At 43.4% G+C, this 17,664-nt stretch overlaps 1 protein-coding gene across 7 annotated transcripts in view; it reads right to left on the bottom strand.

Annotated features, from left to right (window-relative positions):
- The window catches only part of TSNARE1 (t-SNARE domain containing 1), a 491,630-nt gene that overhangs the window by 215,217 nt on the left and 258,749 nt on the right, over positions 1-17,664 (bottom strand). For 6 of the 7 annotated variants that reach the window (XM_061447620.1, XM_061447625.1, XM_061447622.1 and 3 more), the window contains one exon: positions 15,205-15,369. The exons of the other annotated variant lie outside the window; for it this stretch is intronic. In XM_061447620.1, coding sequence (XP_061303604.1) covers positions 15,205-15,369 — 165 coding nt within the window. The remainder of the gene's footprint in view (positions 1-15,204; positions 15,370-17,664) is intronic. 7 annotated transcript variants of the gene reach the window in all.

Raw genomic sequence — 17,664 nt, 5'->3', positions numbered from 1 at the left:
CCCCATCCCTGGCAGTGTTCAAGGCCAGGTTGGACGCAGAGGCTTGGAGCACCCTGCTCTAGTGGAAGGTGTCCCTGCCCATGGCAGGGGTTTGGAACTGGATGAGCTTTAAGGTCCCTTCCAACCCAAACCAGTGTGTGATTCTATAACCACTTCAACAGCCTCATCTGGAGGTACATAGGTGGAGTAGGCACATCTGCGCAAGCAGACATGGTACTACATGGGTTACAGGTTGTGCAACTGCCCATCTTGCCTAATCTTCAGTCAAGACTTGAGTCTGAAGGATGGAAAAACCTTCCAAGAACAATGGAGCTGTGTCTGTAACTGGCTGTCTAGTGAGAAGAGAGATGTCTCCAGAACATGGAGAAGATCTGGCTAATCCTAACCACGTCTCAAAATACCCTAAGAGAAGGCCAGGGTCAACAAGACTGAATTAGGGCAGCTCAGTGTGGACCATGTAAGACAGGCCAGCTTGACAGTAAAGCACTCAGAGTGCACTGCCCAGTGTGTAGAGCAGCAAGGGGATAGTTGTATAGAGAAGATGGAATAATGAGTAGCATAGACCTGGTACACAGAGATGTAGAAAGTAATGACTAGAGGCAGTGAGCAGGGCAGAAACAGACTGTATTTCTGTAGTCAGGCTTGTCAAGACTGGAAAGGGCTATTACAAACATCAGAAAGACCCAAGCACTTTCAATAATATGACAGTGAATGATGTTCAACACTGATGAATGCAAGTGTAAGAGGGGAAAATTAAAATGGCTCGTACAGCTCACATGACTCTACATTTGGCACACAGGTTCAACAGACTTGAAACGGCCCAAGGAAAATGCCTGCTTGATGCATTGATGCCTTCCAAAACAGTAAACAAGATATTAGGAAGCACAATGGACTGGGCAACAAATAACTCAAGGTTGCCAGCCTGGCACCATTTACCAGCTCCAGTCTCACTTGGAACGAAAGGACTCATTTATCTCTATGCTAATGCAATACGGTCAGTGTGTGTGCCAGCGCCTTTGTTACAGACAGGAACAATGGGGCAGAGGTAGGTGGCACTTCAGCGGCACTCCTGCCCCCAGATCTCAAAGGATGGGGCCCTACCTCACCTTATTTGAAGGTCACCAAGCATCAGAGAGCCTGCAGTAAGTACAAAGCCATCTGCTCAGCCACCCCCTTGGCTCAACTCACCGCAACGCTGCTCTGTCCTGATACCCACAGAGCAAACCCACCTCTGAAACAAAGCACTGGCTTCTCACAGCTCTTCCAAAGCTATTGTGGAAGTCTTTTTGATGGCACACAACAATAGATGCTCTAACTCCGCAGGCATCGGGAGAAAAAAAGATTAGCAAGAGGTATTAATATAATAGTGTTTAACCCAAACCTCATGACTCCCACACAGAGTGCTGCAAAATTAATACATAGCACTGCTTCAATGGGGATGGAGGGGTGGAAAAGAGAAAAGGAAGCTCAGACAGAGCTAGATTTGAAGCTGCTATAATAACTGCATGTGTCTCACAGGGAAGTACTGGTGCCCTGGGGACACCAGAACTGTATAAATGCATGATATGACACTGTCCCCAGTTGGGAGGTGATGATGCTATGGAGATATTCATCCTGTCCCTCAGCCTGTCTCAAACCTCCTCTGTGTTGCAATTTCCAGCCCCTAAATCCTTCTAGCTGCCTCTGGATGCAACAGGGACTGCAGTACCATGAGGTATTCCCATCCTCAGCAGTACACAGTAGGAAGGGACCAGAAAATGCTCCATCTGACTGCTTTTGTTGCCCAGCGAAGGTCCAGGGTAAGGTACCAGCATCGCAGACATGGAACTGGGACAACAGTGAAGGACCACTACATGCTGAGATACAGGGGGATAACAGGGTACCTTGAAGGAGAGACAAGGAGAGACAAATGCTGAAAGATGAACTCGTGTAGCAGGATCTGCTTGAATGTGGTTGTAAAATACCTTGTGCTTCTGCAAAAACACCCAGGGGAGAGGAAAGCTGTGCATGAAAGAAATGCTGTTCACGCTTTTCTTTGGAGGTGTTTGAAAGTCATTCAAACACCAGTTCATTTACAGCTCATAGAAACCTGCACTGAAATGAGTTGATCTATACTAACTTCCAACAGCTGAGGATCTGTACTATAAGCAAACGAGTTCACTCATATACTAAAATGTACTTGGGGGATGACGACCCATGTTTAAAACGCACTGATTTATGAGATGCTCTCTTTGGGCCTCATTCCTACGAGGTGACATCTCGGAAGATGTAATAAACTTTTCCACCGTGGTCTAAATAAAAGGGAGTTCCTCTAAATCTTAAGAGGAGGGTTGTAAAAAGTTGTGACACTCAGCAGCACCTGGAATTAAACTGGAAGCCTCAAACCTAAAAGACGCAGAGTTCTTAATCCTTCAATAGGAAGACAGGTAGAGAAATGCACGGCTAGTTCCCTGTTTGCATTTAAAGCTCTTTATTCACTGGCTCAGCAACTCTGCTCTGGCATTTATTTTTAATGCTTTACTCCTGCAATTTGACTTTCTAATGGCAACACCTGAAGTCACCTTCCTTAACCCTTCGCAGTGATATAAATTAGGAAGAACAACACAGGAAAGAACTGAAAGAACAAGGCCTGTCCCTGTCAGACCTCAGTAGGAGATGACTCCCTCTTAAACAATCAGTACTGACATATAAAGGTGCAGGATTTCCTTCTGTTGCCTCCTGGTTCACTCAAGGTGGGAGGACCTAAACCCAAAAGTCCTCACATCCCAAAGCTGAGACTGACATTCATAAACATGAGCTGAAATCAGAGAGGAAGATAAGTTATGGGGGTTGCTGAGTTTTTACTTACATGCAAAAAGAGAATTACAGAATCATAGAACGGTTTGGGTTGGAAAGGACCCCTGTTATAGGGGGTTGTCTTCTTAAAGAGAGTTGTCTTCTTAAAGACACTGTGAGAGCTCTCAGTGCTGTATGAGTTTTGAAGTTGTTCCTCCTCATCAGTGCCATACATCTGGGCTCCCACCATTTCCATGGGAGAAAGGTGTCCACCAAGAAGCTTGGCAGGAGCAAAATGCCCCTCTGCATATGAACAGAGACTCCTTTTGTAAATGCAGCAGCAAACCATCATTCATAAAATCAGTATATACGGATTGAAGTCTCCAGGGCTCTGTTTTGAGTACCGTACCTGAATCCCTATGGACATGTGTCTGTCAGATTCAAGGCACTCAGGAGACTCCTCATCCTTTAAGAGTTTAACAGCATGTTGCCTGACATAGCTGACACCCCTGCGAGTTTTCACCCTGGCGTGTTTTATGTGTACAAGTATCAGAGAAGCCTTTTTCCTCCCTGCCCTCCCTCCTATAGCCTCATCTTCATATCTCGAGGCTCTTCAAAGGGCAAGAGGTTATTGCTCTCTTTGACAGCGCAATCTGCTCTGTGCTCTTGGGGCTGCTGTGTAGCTCCTCTTGATAAAGTCAAGATGTCATGGGCAAAAGCTCAGAGCACAGCAAGCTCCCTCTGTAGGGGAGATGTGCCTTCAGTTACAAATGATGATCAGCATTTTCCTTGAGCTTCATCCAAGCTGGATAGATGACAGTGTGTTTTGTGAACAGGAGCACGTTTCATCTGCCTAGCATTTCAAATAAGGGGGTTAAAATTAAAAGCCAAACATGCTAGGTCTTGTATTTGGATCTCTCATTGCAGCACACTGGAGGGAATTTGGTGCTCAAGTATAGAACAAGCAGCATTTTAATCCTGGCACTGATACTGATTCTTTCCCAGGTCTTAGACAAAGCATTAACATTTCTATGGAGTTCTGTTGGCAGAGAAGCAGTCCATAATGTCTCAAGTTTTCCCAGCTGTGAAATGGGATAGGAGCAGGGTAAGAAACCTGCAGTCACTTTTGATCCCTTGTGTGCTGTGAGGGCAAGAACTGAGAAGGAAAGATGGACTTGGGAGATTTTGCTCCAAAACTCAATAGCACCAAAGGCAGAGTTAAAGCTCAGTTGGAAAAGACCTTTAAGATCATCATGTCCAACCTTTACCCCAGCACTGCCAAGGCCACCACTAACCCATGCCACTGAGGGCCTCATCTATACAGTCTGGGAACACTTCCAGGGATGGTTATTCCACCACTGCCCTGGGCAGCCTTTTCCAGTGCCTGATCAACTCACCGGAGTTCCTTATTGCTGTAGCAGCACTGCCTGCTACAGATACATGGAAAGATGGAAGTATTAGCTATTCACAAGGATTCTTACAGTGACAGAAAAGTCCTGTTGGCCTCTGACAGCTCAGCAGACGTTGAGAGTAACAGTAAAAACCCCTGTGTGGGTACGTTGTTTCGATCATTGAGTCAAAGCCCTTCCATCGCCCATCCTTCAACAGTGATCCCTAACCCTGAAGTTAGAAGATCATTCAGCTTTGCTCTTTCTATCAGCAAGAGGCCACGCTTTCAGATATTTATTTAATGGTCTACAGACCACACAGCTCTGTCTGTGTGACCAGGAGCTCCAACTGTTATCCATTTGTTATCCAATTGTTATCCATAACATCAGCATTTTTATCCACACTTGTAGCAACGGGTGGGGAATCAGGACTGGCCAGAGCAAATGGACACTTCCATGGGATATCCACAGTGTAACCCCACTGATGGGATATGGACTCACTGGGCACAGGGCCACCTCAGAGGATTACTCTTCCAGGGAGGTGCAGACATAGGCATAGACATTGTCTCTTACACTAGTGTTTGTTGAATTCTACCCATCCACTCGATGGAAAAAAGGATGCTGACATCCTAATATCTTAACTATTCTCCCAAATAAATGACAAATGGTGTGTGAAAGGGGAAAGAAAGCATGAACTTGGGCCTGCAGTGAAAATAAATGGAAGAGGAGGGAGAATGAGAATGACTTGAGACCTCACACAGGCAGCGAAATAGAGATGTCTTGGCTTTAGACTGAAGCAAGATTAACACGCGAACTTTTGGTAGCCCTCAGAGGTGCAGTCAGAGGGCATAGAGAGATAATGGGATCATAGGATCACAGTCTAATTCAGGTTTGAAGGGGCCACAGAGGATACCTAGTTCAGCCTCTGACTCAAGGCAGGACCAACTAGAAGGTCAGAGCAGGTTACTCAGGGCTCTAGATAGAAATGTGCATTGAAAAAAGAACCCATTAAAACACTGACATTAAAGTTTGCATTTCTCCATAACACCACGTGAGTCTTAACAGACTTTCTGCTTCAAGTATGCTGTCTGGTAGCCTGGTACAAAGAGGAACAGAAGACTTCAGCTCAGGAAAGGAAATGACAACTAGTGGAAACACACTGAGTAAGTAGATAAATAGTGAAGAGGGTGGTGGGGAAATACAGTCCTATAACATCCTCTTTTATAAAGGAACAGATAAAAGTATTAAAGAATATCTAAAGAATATGACCCTGCATAGTGCAGAGGGTATAAACCAATACTGTCTTTGGCATCAGCCCCTAAAGTGTGACATCCGTCATTAATACTGTTAACATCGTCTGTGATTTTCAGTCTAATTTCTGCAAGGATATGGGAGAATATTACTGTCAATTTATAAAGAACAAAGGGAACATATAGACATAGAACCATAGAATCACAGAATGGTTTGGGTTGGAAAGGACCTTAAGATCATCCAGTTCCAACCCACTGCCATGGACAGGGACACCTCACACTAGACCATGTCACCCAAGGCTTGCCTTCATATGGGAGGTGCTCCAGCACATGAACTGTGAAATACTGCTGTGATATACAGATTTCAATCACCTTCTCAGTAATCTCTTCCCTTGTAATATCTGTAGGGTCTTTTCAATACACTCAGTTAACCCTCCTTTCTCCTGAGCAGTTCAGGGAGGGCTGATTCCTTTGCCAACCTGCTGGGTCTCAGTGGGATGCTCCAAAGCTTTGCCATGGGACCTTTTTTCTATTTATAATATAAGACTAAATAGTTGTTATTCTCTCCATATAGACTGGGGGGGAAATGATTTATCTACCAAAAAGAAACAAAAAAGCAATCACAGCACTCAGTCTAAGAAGGCAAGAAGTCAACTCTGAAGGAAAAGCTCTTGAGAGCACTTCTACACTTCAACAACCATGTTGGTTGGCTGATGGGCTATTGATCTACATTGTTATTAATTAGCACCAGAAAACTAGAGAGTGAACTGCTCTATCTGGAGTAATAGGTGAGAGTGGTAAATTCCCCTTTGGGGCAGCAAATCACATCCACAGAAATAGCTGTATCGATGAGGTAGATGATGTTTGTATTGTCTGTGCTAACAGAAATAGGAGCAAGGTACTCCCTTGGTTAAGACAGTCATTATCTAGCAAGGAAAAAATAGACAAAAGTGCAATAAATGGAGGGGAAAAGTAACACATCCTTTTGACAAAGGAAATATGAAGACTTAAGTGAGAGGATCTGCAGAAAGTAAACACTATTTCATCACAAGCACTAGATATGTCTTTCCAGCTCTCTACCTTATCAATATACATTGACAGTCATAATACAAGGCTTTGACTCAGCTCAATTTCTCTGGATAAAAAAAAATCTGCCTAAAATTTGGATTATTAGCAAATAATGTGTGTGTCAGCACTATTTCCTCCCTCTGCAGAGGAAATACTTCACTTTTAGTAGGTGCTAAAGTCCATCCCTATTCAGCAAAGCTCTTACACGCACATAAGTGATTTGCTGAAGCAAGGCTTCTTCATTCAAACTCACTGAAAGGAAGAGTACATGAAGGAAAGGGTTTAGGGCAAGACTCTGACACTCACAGTCTTTTGATAAGGCACTGGGACTCTAAGTCAGAAGAGGAAAATCATCTCTAGCACACAATGGAAGCCTCTCCGATTTAGATAAAAGCTCTTTACTACACATAGTATTGTCATAGGGTTACGCCTGAGACATGTCTAAAGCTAAAATGTTACGTATTCCTACATCCTCTCTGCCTTGCAAAGTGAGATCCTAAGTTGTACATACATCCCTGATGAAATCTGATTGCAAAAACATACAAGTTCTAATCATTTCCATGAGGAGAGGAAGAAATCCATTTTAGCCAGCCAGTAAGAAAAAGGTTGGACTTTTGGAAGCAAAACTGATGTGTGAGCAGAAAGGAGATGATAAGAGAATTTTCACAATGTATTACCTGCTGGTGTTCAACCTTTTGCCTCTGTGTCTTGATGTATTTGGTTTATGGGCCAGATGGATGTATATCGATATAACAGTAGCATTTAATAAATAGTGGAAGTGGAAAGAGAAGGAAATAGAGCAAGAACTCTGTGGGTGGATGTGATTTTTGTGTTTGCTCTATTAGCATGTAACTGCCATCTATACTGCTCTTCAGGCTGTTACTGAGTTGTCAGACTTCATGTGCTTCAGCAGGGAAAGGATCCTGATGCTGGAGCCAGTTGGTATGGGTTGGTTGAACACCATACTGTGCAAGGCTAGCAGAACTGACTAGGATTCACTTCACTTGGATCTCCTCTGGGTTTCATGTGATACCCCTTTAGCCACCTTATATTTGCTTTCTCTGTGTGAGATGGTAGGTATCATGTGAGTCAGCTTGTTGAAGCATTTTTCTTACATTATGATAGTGAAAATCCTCTAGCATGATGATGCTCTGGGCTCTAGGACACTACAAAGAGTATATGGTACTTTCAAGCAGCACTGGAAACTGTTCTGGATGGAAAAAGCCAAGTTTAAGGTCATGTGTAATCACACTGCCTTTCTGGAGGAGACCAAGAAGCAGATTAACACTCAGTTGTGCTGAAAAGCCAAGTCTGTACCTGCACCAGCAAGTACTGCAGACCAGCAGGTACAGATGTACAGAGAAAAACAGCTAGTACTGGGGACCAATATCCAAAGTATCCATAAGGGTTTTACTTCACACTACCTCCAGCCTGTTCCTATGGACTGAATGTCTATTATTGGCCATAGTACATAAGGCAGACACTTGCAGTACATCTTTTAAAGAAGTTTCACCCCACGTGAATTTAATTTGTGAGCTTTGAGAGCACTCTGAGAAGTGAACTGAAGCACAATATATGAGCACAGCTTGTGATTCCCACCAAAATATGAGCCAGCAGTGTGCCCAAGGAAGCCACCAGCATCCTGGCCTGTATCAGCACCAGTGTGGCAGCAGGACCAGGGCAGTGATTGTCCCCCTGTACTTGGCACTGATGAGGCCACACCTCAAATCCTGTGTTCAGTTCTGGACCCCTCACTACAAGAGAGACATTGAGGTGCTGGAGTGGGGCCAGAGAAGGGCAATGGAGCTGATGCAGGGCATGGAGCACAAGTGTGATGGGGAACGGCTGAGGGACCTGGGGGGGTCAGTGTGGAGAAGAGAAGGCTCAGGGGAGACCTGATCACTCCCTACAACTGCCTGACAGGAGGATGGAGCCAGGAGGGGCTGGGCTCTGCTCCCAAGGAACAAGGGATGGGACAAGAGGAAACGGCCTCAAGCTGCACCAGGGCAGGTTTAGGTTGCATATGTGGAAAAAAATTGTCCCCAAAATGGTTGTCAAACATTGGAACAGGCTGCCCAGGGCAGTGTTGAGTCACCACCCCTGCAAGTATTGAAAAGACACTTAGGAATATAGCTTAGTGGTAGACTCGGTATACTGTTAGGATAATGGTTGGACTCAGTGATCTTATTTCCTACCTAAATTATCGTTTTATTTAATTCTATGGTTCTAAAACTGCCTTTCTCATCAAAGCCAAAACATCTGAATAGAAACACCTTAAGCAGAATTGCTCCACAGTCAACCAGCTCATGTTTAATGACGACGCTTGAGAGAGCATCATCTGCAGTGAAACAGGGAATGAGTCAAACTGACACTGATAACACCAGAGCAGAACTGGCCCATTCAGGGTAGAGCTTCTGAAACTCCAACTAATAAATGATTAAAACCTTTCAGTGATGATTGGCACGACACTGGCAGGCTTTAAGCCTAGGAAGGGTTTTGACGTGAAGGCACGTAACTGTGGTTTGGAGCAATGCATAAGTTATGGAGGCCACAAAGGCATAGAGAGGAAAGGCCTGGGCAAATCAATATGCACAGTAACAGGCACTGCATGAGTCTGCTGGGACAGACTGCCTTTTGTTCTCTTTTGCTAAGGTTCCTCCACATTTTCAAAGAGGCCAGCTGTTATTCTCACATATTCCTTATTCTGCCCTCAGGCTTGCATGGATTCCCACAGAATTTACTCTTAATTTGCCTGACTTCTCTTTCCTATATGTCAGAGAATCATAGAATGGTTTGGGTTGGAAAGGACCTTAAGATCATGTAGCCATGGGCAGGGACACCTCAGTGAAGACTAAAGGAGGTTTTTTGTGATGAAATCATCAAATCAATAGGGCTGCAGCTATACAAGGACATGAAAGACATCTGTTCTTAGGCACGGAAACTGCAGGTGTGGACTTGAGACTTCATTGCATTCAATCATTAAGTCCCCTCACCCTCTGTGCAGGGTAGCTGCATTAAATCTCCTTATGACGAACATGTTAACTCTCAGACTGTGTCAATATTTGGGCAAGCACTGTCTAACCTAGGTCAAAAGTGTGCCAGGATATGCTCTAACAATTTAGAAGTGTAATGAGTCAGTTCTTGTGTCCTTGGTACTGTTTAATTTACTAAGGCAGAAATTACCTCGAAATACTCCATCGGCACTTGTAACCTCTGAATTAGATCCATGGGGATTTTTATACAGGTATAGAATAGAATGCCTTTATTCTAAAGAATAGGCACTATTCTATGTCTAGAATATTTAGAATTAATACCCATGATATATATAAATAGAATATATATAAAAAAATAGATGAATTTATTTTTTCTGTTCAGCTTTGGTACATCAAGATCCTATATACAGCCTGCTGCTGTAGGGGAAAAGAACTAACAAATGGGAAGGCTTTGAGAATAGAACACTGAAGTGACTGAAAAGCAAGAGACTGACTTGTGAAGAGGAGGGTAACTTAGCATTTGAGGAGTTTAAAAGCCAAAGGGGAAGAAGAATTATTCGCAGGGTCCAGTAGAGTTTCACTAAGTGGAAAAGCTAAGAATGAGAAAGCGATCTTTAGCAAGAACAGAGGGAAGCATCCCATCAACACTGAAGCCTGCTGGACTGTGAAATAGTCTCCTGAAACAAATGGTGGCAGTCCTATAGCTTGGGTCATTTTAAATTGTACTGGCCAAAACACTGGAGCAGATTCTTTAGGCAAGAACCCAATACTGAGTCCCGGCACTGGCCATGTCAACCTCACTCTCCACTCATCATCATGAGGCTCCACCACCCTGCCATGAAAAGAGAGCTGTTTGACACTCACACTGCGCCAGCTCTTTCACTTGTGGTGCTTGTCATGGTTTTGTATTATTTATACATTACTCTGAATCAAAAAGGCTGTGAAGAGGCAAGCAGAGCCCTTCTAAGTCAAAACCCTGGGCTATTGAGCTGATGAAAGATCTAAACTAGTTTGCATTAAACCTTCTAAACCGCTAGCATCAGTGAGACGTTTTACCCAAAATACCCCACAGCAAGAGATGATAGGTAGTAGTGAGTGAACAAGGAACATGTTTAAACTAACAAACAGGCTCTGTGGGGCCTTTTTTTGCTTTATTCTTATTGTATTTCATCTTCTGTCTGCTTACAAATGCTTGACTGACAGGTGTGGAGGCTGGCATCTATCACTTCTCTTCAGAACAGAGAGGGAACGAACTCTAACATCTCCCAGTGCTGAACCAGAGGGAACACACTTCCCTAAACATAAAAGGATTATCTCATACCTCTTGCTACACCCTACCCAACTCTCCTTCAAGCTACAAGGCTGCTGGAGAGGGACTCCTCATTAGGGACTGTAGCCATAGGACAAGGGCTGATGGGTTCAAACTGAAACAGGGGAAGTTCTATGATGATCCTATCTTCCTTTCTCATCACTTTTGGAGAATCTGGACACATGGGGAGGCTCACTAGAGGCTTTCTGAATGAATATGGCATTTTTGCATCTTTTTATCATAGGTCTTTCCAGTCAGCAGATGAAATTCTGATGTTCCCCATTCCATACTTATCAATTTCTTCTCAAAGCTTTATCTAATTCCATTTTTCACATGACCACAGGTGCCAGTGAAAGGCACGAGATGCTAAATTACATATATTTGCTATGACAGAGCTCGTGCCAGCACTGAGCACTGACAATGCACATTACAGTTCAGCTCATGTATTTCCGACGGCACATTTTTACAGGGCTATATATAAAGTTGTTATGGCATCTATTATTCACTGCCAATACAGTTCAAGTTAAAATAGGTTTTATATAACAGTTCAAAGCAATATTTTAAGACATAACACTTGTGTCAAGGCTGCCGTGCCCTACCAGATTTTGACATTTCCAAGGAATAAAGATCTTTATCCAAAATGTAAGGTTTTGGCGAGACATCTCCATTGGAGACTTGTCTATTTTTAATCAGCAAGCAATAGCAAAAGCAGCACATTGAAATGAAATGAACAGCCAGCTGAACTGTTGACATGGCTGTTTTCTTTCCAGGTGGAAGCTGAAAAGTGCCCTCAAGGGATGTTCATGACAGAGAACAACGCCCCATTAACCTGAACCTCTGAAGAGATTCTGGAGATGTGGAAAACACACAAAAGGAAAAGAGTCATTGGGACATTAAGAAAGTGTCTATTACGGGCACAATTTTATATCTGTTTTTCAGGACACAAGATGGGAAGAGAATTTATTTCCTCATTTCTTTAGCAATGAAAAAGGTTTTATATCTGTTCCTGCAAAAAGGGCAGATTCAATGTTAAAATAAAAAAGCCTCATTACTGGTACCATCACTATGAGTTTCCTCAAAGTTGAGCGCTCATCAGTGTGGCCCAGGAGATGTGATATTCCAGCAATGCTCCTGTCACCTCGTCTGTGCTCCTCAAGACTGACATGTTTCTGGTGCTGGATATGCAGCAAGACCAATCCACTTGCATACGATATGTTTGCATAGCTCTACTCTTCATTCTGGTCCCCAAAGGAGAACAAATGCCACACATCAATTTGGCAATAAATTTAGTTGATTACTTGTGTTTGACAGGAATAATGTTTCCTATTAAATCTTTTGGTTATTTGTTAGTTTTAAAAACACACATGAGGAAATGTTGTAAGGGCGACTATGAGCTCAGTGTGTCCCCTCCTTTGCATACCCACAGCTGCTAATGAAATCAGGGAAGTTTTAATGCAGAAGGTGAGTCCTCTCATAAGAAATACGTACAGGGGAAGCTCAGGCCAGATATAAGGAAGAAGTTATTTACTGTGAAGGTGGTGAGGCACTGGCACAGGTTGTCCTGAGAGGCGGTGAATGCTCCATCCCTGGCAGTGGACGGAGGTTGGACAACGTCTTGGGTGACAGGGACTAGTGTGAGATGCCCCTGCCCGCAGCAGGGGGGTTGGAGATGGATGATCTAAAGTTTCTTTCCAACCCAAACCATTCTATGATTCTATGTGGGTCAACAAACAGAAAAGCAAGCCCCAGTGAAAACTATTTAAAAGCACTGTTTGCTCATTCAAATACAAGTGGGGAGAGGTATCACACAGTCCATAGCATTTTCATTATATTTCTGTCAAAAAACATAGAATCATAGAATCATAGAATAGTTAGGGTTGAAAAGGACCTTAAGATCATCCATTTCCAACCCCCTGCCATGGGCAGGGACACCTCACACTAAACCATGGCACCCAAGGCCTCGTCCACCCTGGCCCTGAACACTGCCAGGGATGGAGCATTCACAACCTCCCTGGGCAACCCATTCCAGTGCCTCACCACCCTAACAGGAAAGAATTTCCTCCTTATATCCAATCTAAACTTCCTCTGTTTAAGTTTTAACCCATCACCCCTTGTCCTATCACTACAGTCTCTAATGAAGAGTCCCTCCTCAGCATCCCTATAGGCCCCTTTCAGATACTGGAAGGCTGCTATGAAGTCTCCACAGAGCCTTTTCTTCTCCAGGCTGAACAGCCCCAGCTTTCTCAGCCTATCTTCATACATGTTAAATAAAGAGCTATTGGTCCTAAATGCATTGCTTCTGAGGAGAAATGTTTAAGAGACATTTGGAATAATGCTTGAGGAACGCAGTCCTCCTTACAGGGTGAGCATGGATCTTGGATAGGAAAGCAAAATAGATGCAGGAGATGGGGGTAAAGTAGGTGAGATGAAAGCACACACATTGTTAGAAGCAGAAGGCATTAACTGTTTAATTTGAATCAGTATTAACTCCAGAAGCTGAATAAGTTATTCAAAGGTAAACTCATATTAGGCAGAGAGGTCTGAAGGATCTGCCAAATCAATAGATAAGCAAACTGCACATAGAATCACAGACTGGTTTGGGTTGGGAAGGACTTGAAGCTCATGCACTTCCAACCCCCTGCCATGGGCAGGGACGCCTCACGCTAGACCAGGCTGCTCAAAATAAATGAGTGCTGCATTTAGTTAGAAGTTATGTCGGGCTAGGACTGCATTCACTTAAATTGCCCAAAGTACCCCACCATGGCCACGTGGTCCAATGCGGCTAAATGCAGAGATATCAAATTGTAACACAGAAATGGGATTTAAGCAGGAAACCAAGGATTTCTCTAAGGAGACACAACTGCATCTCTTGTTTTTCCGAAGTTGACGTGCTTGAGGATGGCTTGGGGTTTGTAATTCTCCTCTATCTAATGGGCAAACAGTGTGGTGTGTTTTTTGGGCAGCACAGGAGGCAACATAAAGATGGAAAGAAAAAGGCAGTGAATAGACTTCAGGCAAAAGGATTATAACAGTATCTTTTGTGCCCACAACACCATTTCAGAAATAGAATCACAGAATCACAGAATGGTTAGTGTAGAAAGGACCTTAAGAACATCCAGTTCCAACCCCCTGCCATGGGCAGGGACACCTCACACTAAACTGTATCCGTATCACACAAGGCTCTGTCCAAAAACACCTTTGCTACCATCCTTCTTGAAGACCAAAAGGCAGGAACACCCCAAAACATGCATTTTCCATCAAGAAAATTCCCTAGAGTTTGTCCTGGTGGACGCAAAGAGGATCCTCAATATGAAAGGACAATTCACACCCAAGGATACTCAGTGTGAGAATATAACTATTTCATCCCTAGTGGTGCATGCAAGTCCACAAAGCTCAGTCATCTCTATTCAGCAAACCACAGCAGAAATTAGATACATGCTAACCTCGACTGGCTCCTGTGCAACTACCATCAACATTTCTTACTTACAGTGTGAATCACATGTAGCTCTCACTGTCTGCAAACAGAGGTCACAGCCTCAAAGAACCAGTCCCCAGCAGGAACGTTTATCCCCTTTTTGCACTGGTAACTCAATCACAATTCCCGCTATACCACAATCAAAATCTATCCTGATAAAATTAGCTCAATCCAATTAAAGGACAAAGTATAGCCCTTAATTAAATGTTCTGATTATTCTGAAGCCCTCTTTTTTTGTTGGTTCATCTTGAGTTTAGGCCTGTAAAAGCACACAAATTAGAAAGGTTTAATGTGTTCTGGGTTTATTCAGCTATTCCTGCAATTTAAGGACAAGGTTTCCCAAAAGCATAAAAAGAGAAGTATAAAAAAGACAAATGTGGGATGTTTAACTTATTCCGGCCTCTCTTTGTTCCTTTTTTTAATCTTTTATTTATAGTGCATTCAAATAAAAAGGAATAAAAATAGTGTGTCTTCTTTTAACTATATTAAGAACAGCCAAATACTTTGATAAAGCAAAAACATTGAATTACTTGAAAAAAATAACAAGTTATTTCCTTTCCTTTACCTATTATCCTCTTTTATGTTAAAGCTGGAGATTTTCTGTCTGTGACAAATTCCAGTTTCGAGTTTGCACGCACTAAGAAAGCTGTTTTGCTGCAGAGCCAAGCCCAACTAAACTACCTCATCGCAGCCTTTGTAATGGAAGACTCACTCCATACAACATTAGTCCATGAACATAAATTCATTCTTGATGTTTTCATTATGGGTCATATGGATTTCTAATTCTTCCTTCTGCCACTGGTTCCCATCCTTACAAACACTTGATAATCTCTCTCATTTTCAGTGGTACTGTACTGGAAGCACTGTAAATCACCATTTCTTCTATCATGTTGAGCAAGCAACACAAGGAATCTCCACTTCCAGCTGAAAGGGAGAAGTGACTCACCTCAATCTGCTGAACGGCCTCTTCTCGCTGGCGGATTGCCTCCAGATCCTCCTCTGTGATTTCTGAGAGCAAGGCTTTGTCCTGGTTCTGGTTCTGCCACATGCCTTCTCCTCCATTAAAGATCTTCTCGTCATCACGGAGGTCAGAGAAGGGGGTCTTAGGGCTCTGCTGAGATGGGAGGATGGAAAGATAGAAAAGGATGTGTAAGTGTTGTCCAGTTTTACATAGTGTTCTTACGGGAAAATATAACATGAATGTAACAGATTTATATTATAATAACATATATTACAACCATATACGTTTATATAATATATATACAAATAATATAGAGTGTATAAACAATGGAGAAAAGGTGAAGATGAGTAAGTTCTATGAGAGGAAACACATTAAGTCTCGAAGGAAGTGTTAGGACCCAAAGCCAGATCTCCTGATCACCTTTGAGCCCCAGCATCCTACTTGAACTTTCCAGCAATTCTGACAGAACATAACATTTACGTGCATTAGAAAAATGACACATCCCCTTTGTTGGCTTTCCTGCAAATTCTTCTGGAATTAGATACTTGCTCAGGCAGACAGAAAGCCTATGCATTTGTCTTGGAGACTTTGTGATGCAGCTTGCAACATTCAACATAACAAACGATGCTATCTTGTGTATTTATGAGATATACTAAATACATGATATGAGATAAACTAAATACAGCTAAAATTAGGGGAAATCGTGAGAGTAATGTGACTGCAGAGTCATCAGTTTAAGCAGCACACAGGCTCATGGTCTGCCCTCTATTGAGTTGACCTGATTTTGCTGGCACATCAGATGCCATTTTCTAGGTAGTTAGAAGTTTATACTGCCTTAGGGAGCCGTGCTTGCATTCAGAACCCGATTTTAAGAGCCTGCTCATGATGCAGCTGCATCTACATTGCAGGTAGGGCGGAGGTCTAACAAGGTCTTCTCCTCCCAGCCTCTGGCTTCTGTGCCTGTAGAGATGTTAGGTTTGGTGTAGACTGGAGTCAGAATGAACTGACACAAGGATGGTTTGGAGAATCAGGAGGCTGAGCTTAATAGTCACTGCTGAAGACTCCAACCCTACGACTGCATGAGTATGTCACTTCAAACAATACACATGGTCCTTTAAACCGGCCCTGAGCTGCGCTTTGACTCCTAATCAAAAGTTACAACAAAAAAGCAATCCAAGTGATTCTGACACTCTGAAGAAAGAAGAAATGGCACTCACTACAGCACATTCTCGACCTGAATGTCCCCAAAGCCTTGGAAAGCTACAGGAGAAAACAAGCTGTTCTTCTCTATGAGTATGAACTACTCTGAAGCACAAACACTGGAGCTTTGCAATGAGTTGTACTTGAGAAATAACGGCCTTTGCTGTGGTTTTCAACTACATGATCTTAATGTCCTTTCCAACCCTAACTATTCTATGGTTCTATGATACGAAATGCTCTCCATTCCCACCCAGTGAATAGGAAGCAAGGCCATGGGACAGCTTGCTGGAAGGAGTGGAGAACTGAAAGGACTGGGAGGACCCCACTTGCAGCACTGTGTGCAGTTCTGGTGTCCTCAACATAAAAAGGACATGGAGCTGTTGGAACAAGCCCAGAGGAGGCCACGAGGGTGATCAGGGGACTGGAGCACCTCCTGTATGGAGCCAGGCTGAGAACACTGGAGCTGTTGAGCCTGGACAAGGGAAGCTGCGTGGAGACCTCAGAGCAGCTTCCAGCATGTGAAGGGGGCTACAGGGATGCTGCAGAGGTACTCTTCATCAGGGACTGTAGTGATAGGACAAGGGGTGATGGGTTCAAACTGAAATAGGGGAAGTTCAGGTTAGATATAAGGAAGAAGTTCTTTACTGTGAGGGTGCTGAGGCACTGGAACAGGGTGCCCAAATAAGTGGTGAATGCTCCGTCCCTGGCAGTGTTCAAGGCCAGGCTGGTCAAAGCCTTGGGTGAGATGGTTTAGCGTGAGGTGTCCCTGCCCAGGGCAGGGGTTTGGAACTGGGTGATCTTAAGGTCCTTTCCAACCCAAACCATTCTGTGATTCTATGACTCTATCACTTGAGTGGAAGTCACAGTAGAAAGACCAAATCACCATGGTAAGAATGAGAAGCCCCATCAAGCATACATGAGGGAGGCAAGGGAATGAGAGAAAAGAGTCACTTACAATGTGTTCTATTTCTTGCTTGTTTGCTTAGAGATCTGCCTTGGAGGAACTGTGAAGGCACAGAGAAAATGGGTAATATTTAACTCTTGAGATCACATTCAGACACTCCAGTTGGCCAGAGTTTGAAGGGTACCAAGCATCTGAAAACACTGATTTGACGCTTTAGATCTTCTTTGAGCCTCTAAAAAGTGCATCATTTCTGCATTTAGAAACTAAGGAACTTTTGCATTTGCCTCAACCTAGACCTTTGCTTTATGAACTTAATTCATTATTATCACCACCATCTAGTT

The sequence above is a fragment of the Pezoporus flaviventris genome, unplaced genomic scaffold, assembly GCF_033815535.1.
Source record: "Pezoporus flaviventris isolate CSIRO_AGI_PZ_B2104156 unplaced genomic scaffold, CSIRO_AGI_Pfla_v1 ptg000007l, whole genome shotgun sequence".
Classification (NCBI taxonomy): Eukaryota; Metazoa; Chordata; class Aves; order Psittaciformes; family Psittacidae; genus Pezoporus; species Pezoporus flaviventris.
This window is presented reverse-complemented; position numbering and strand designations above follow the sequence as displayed.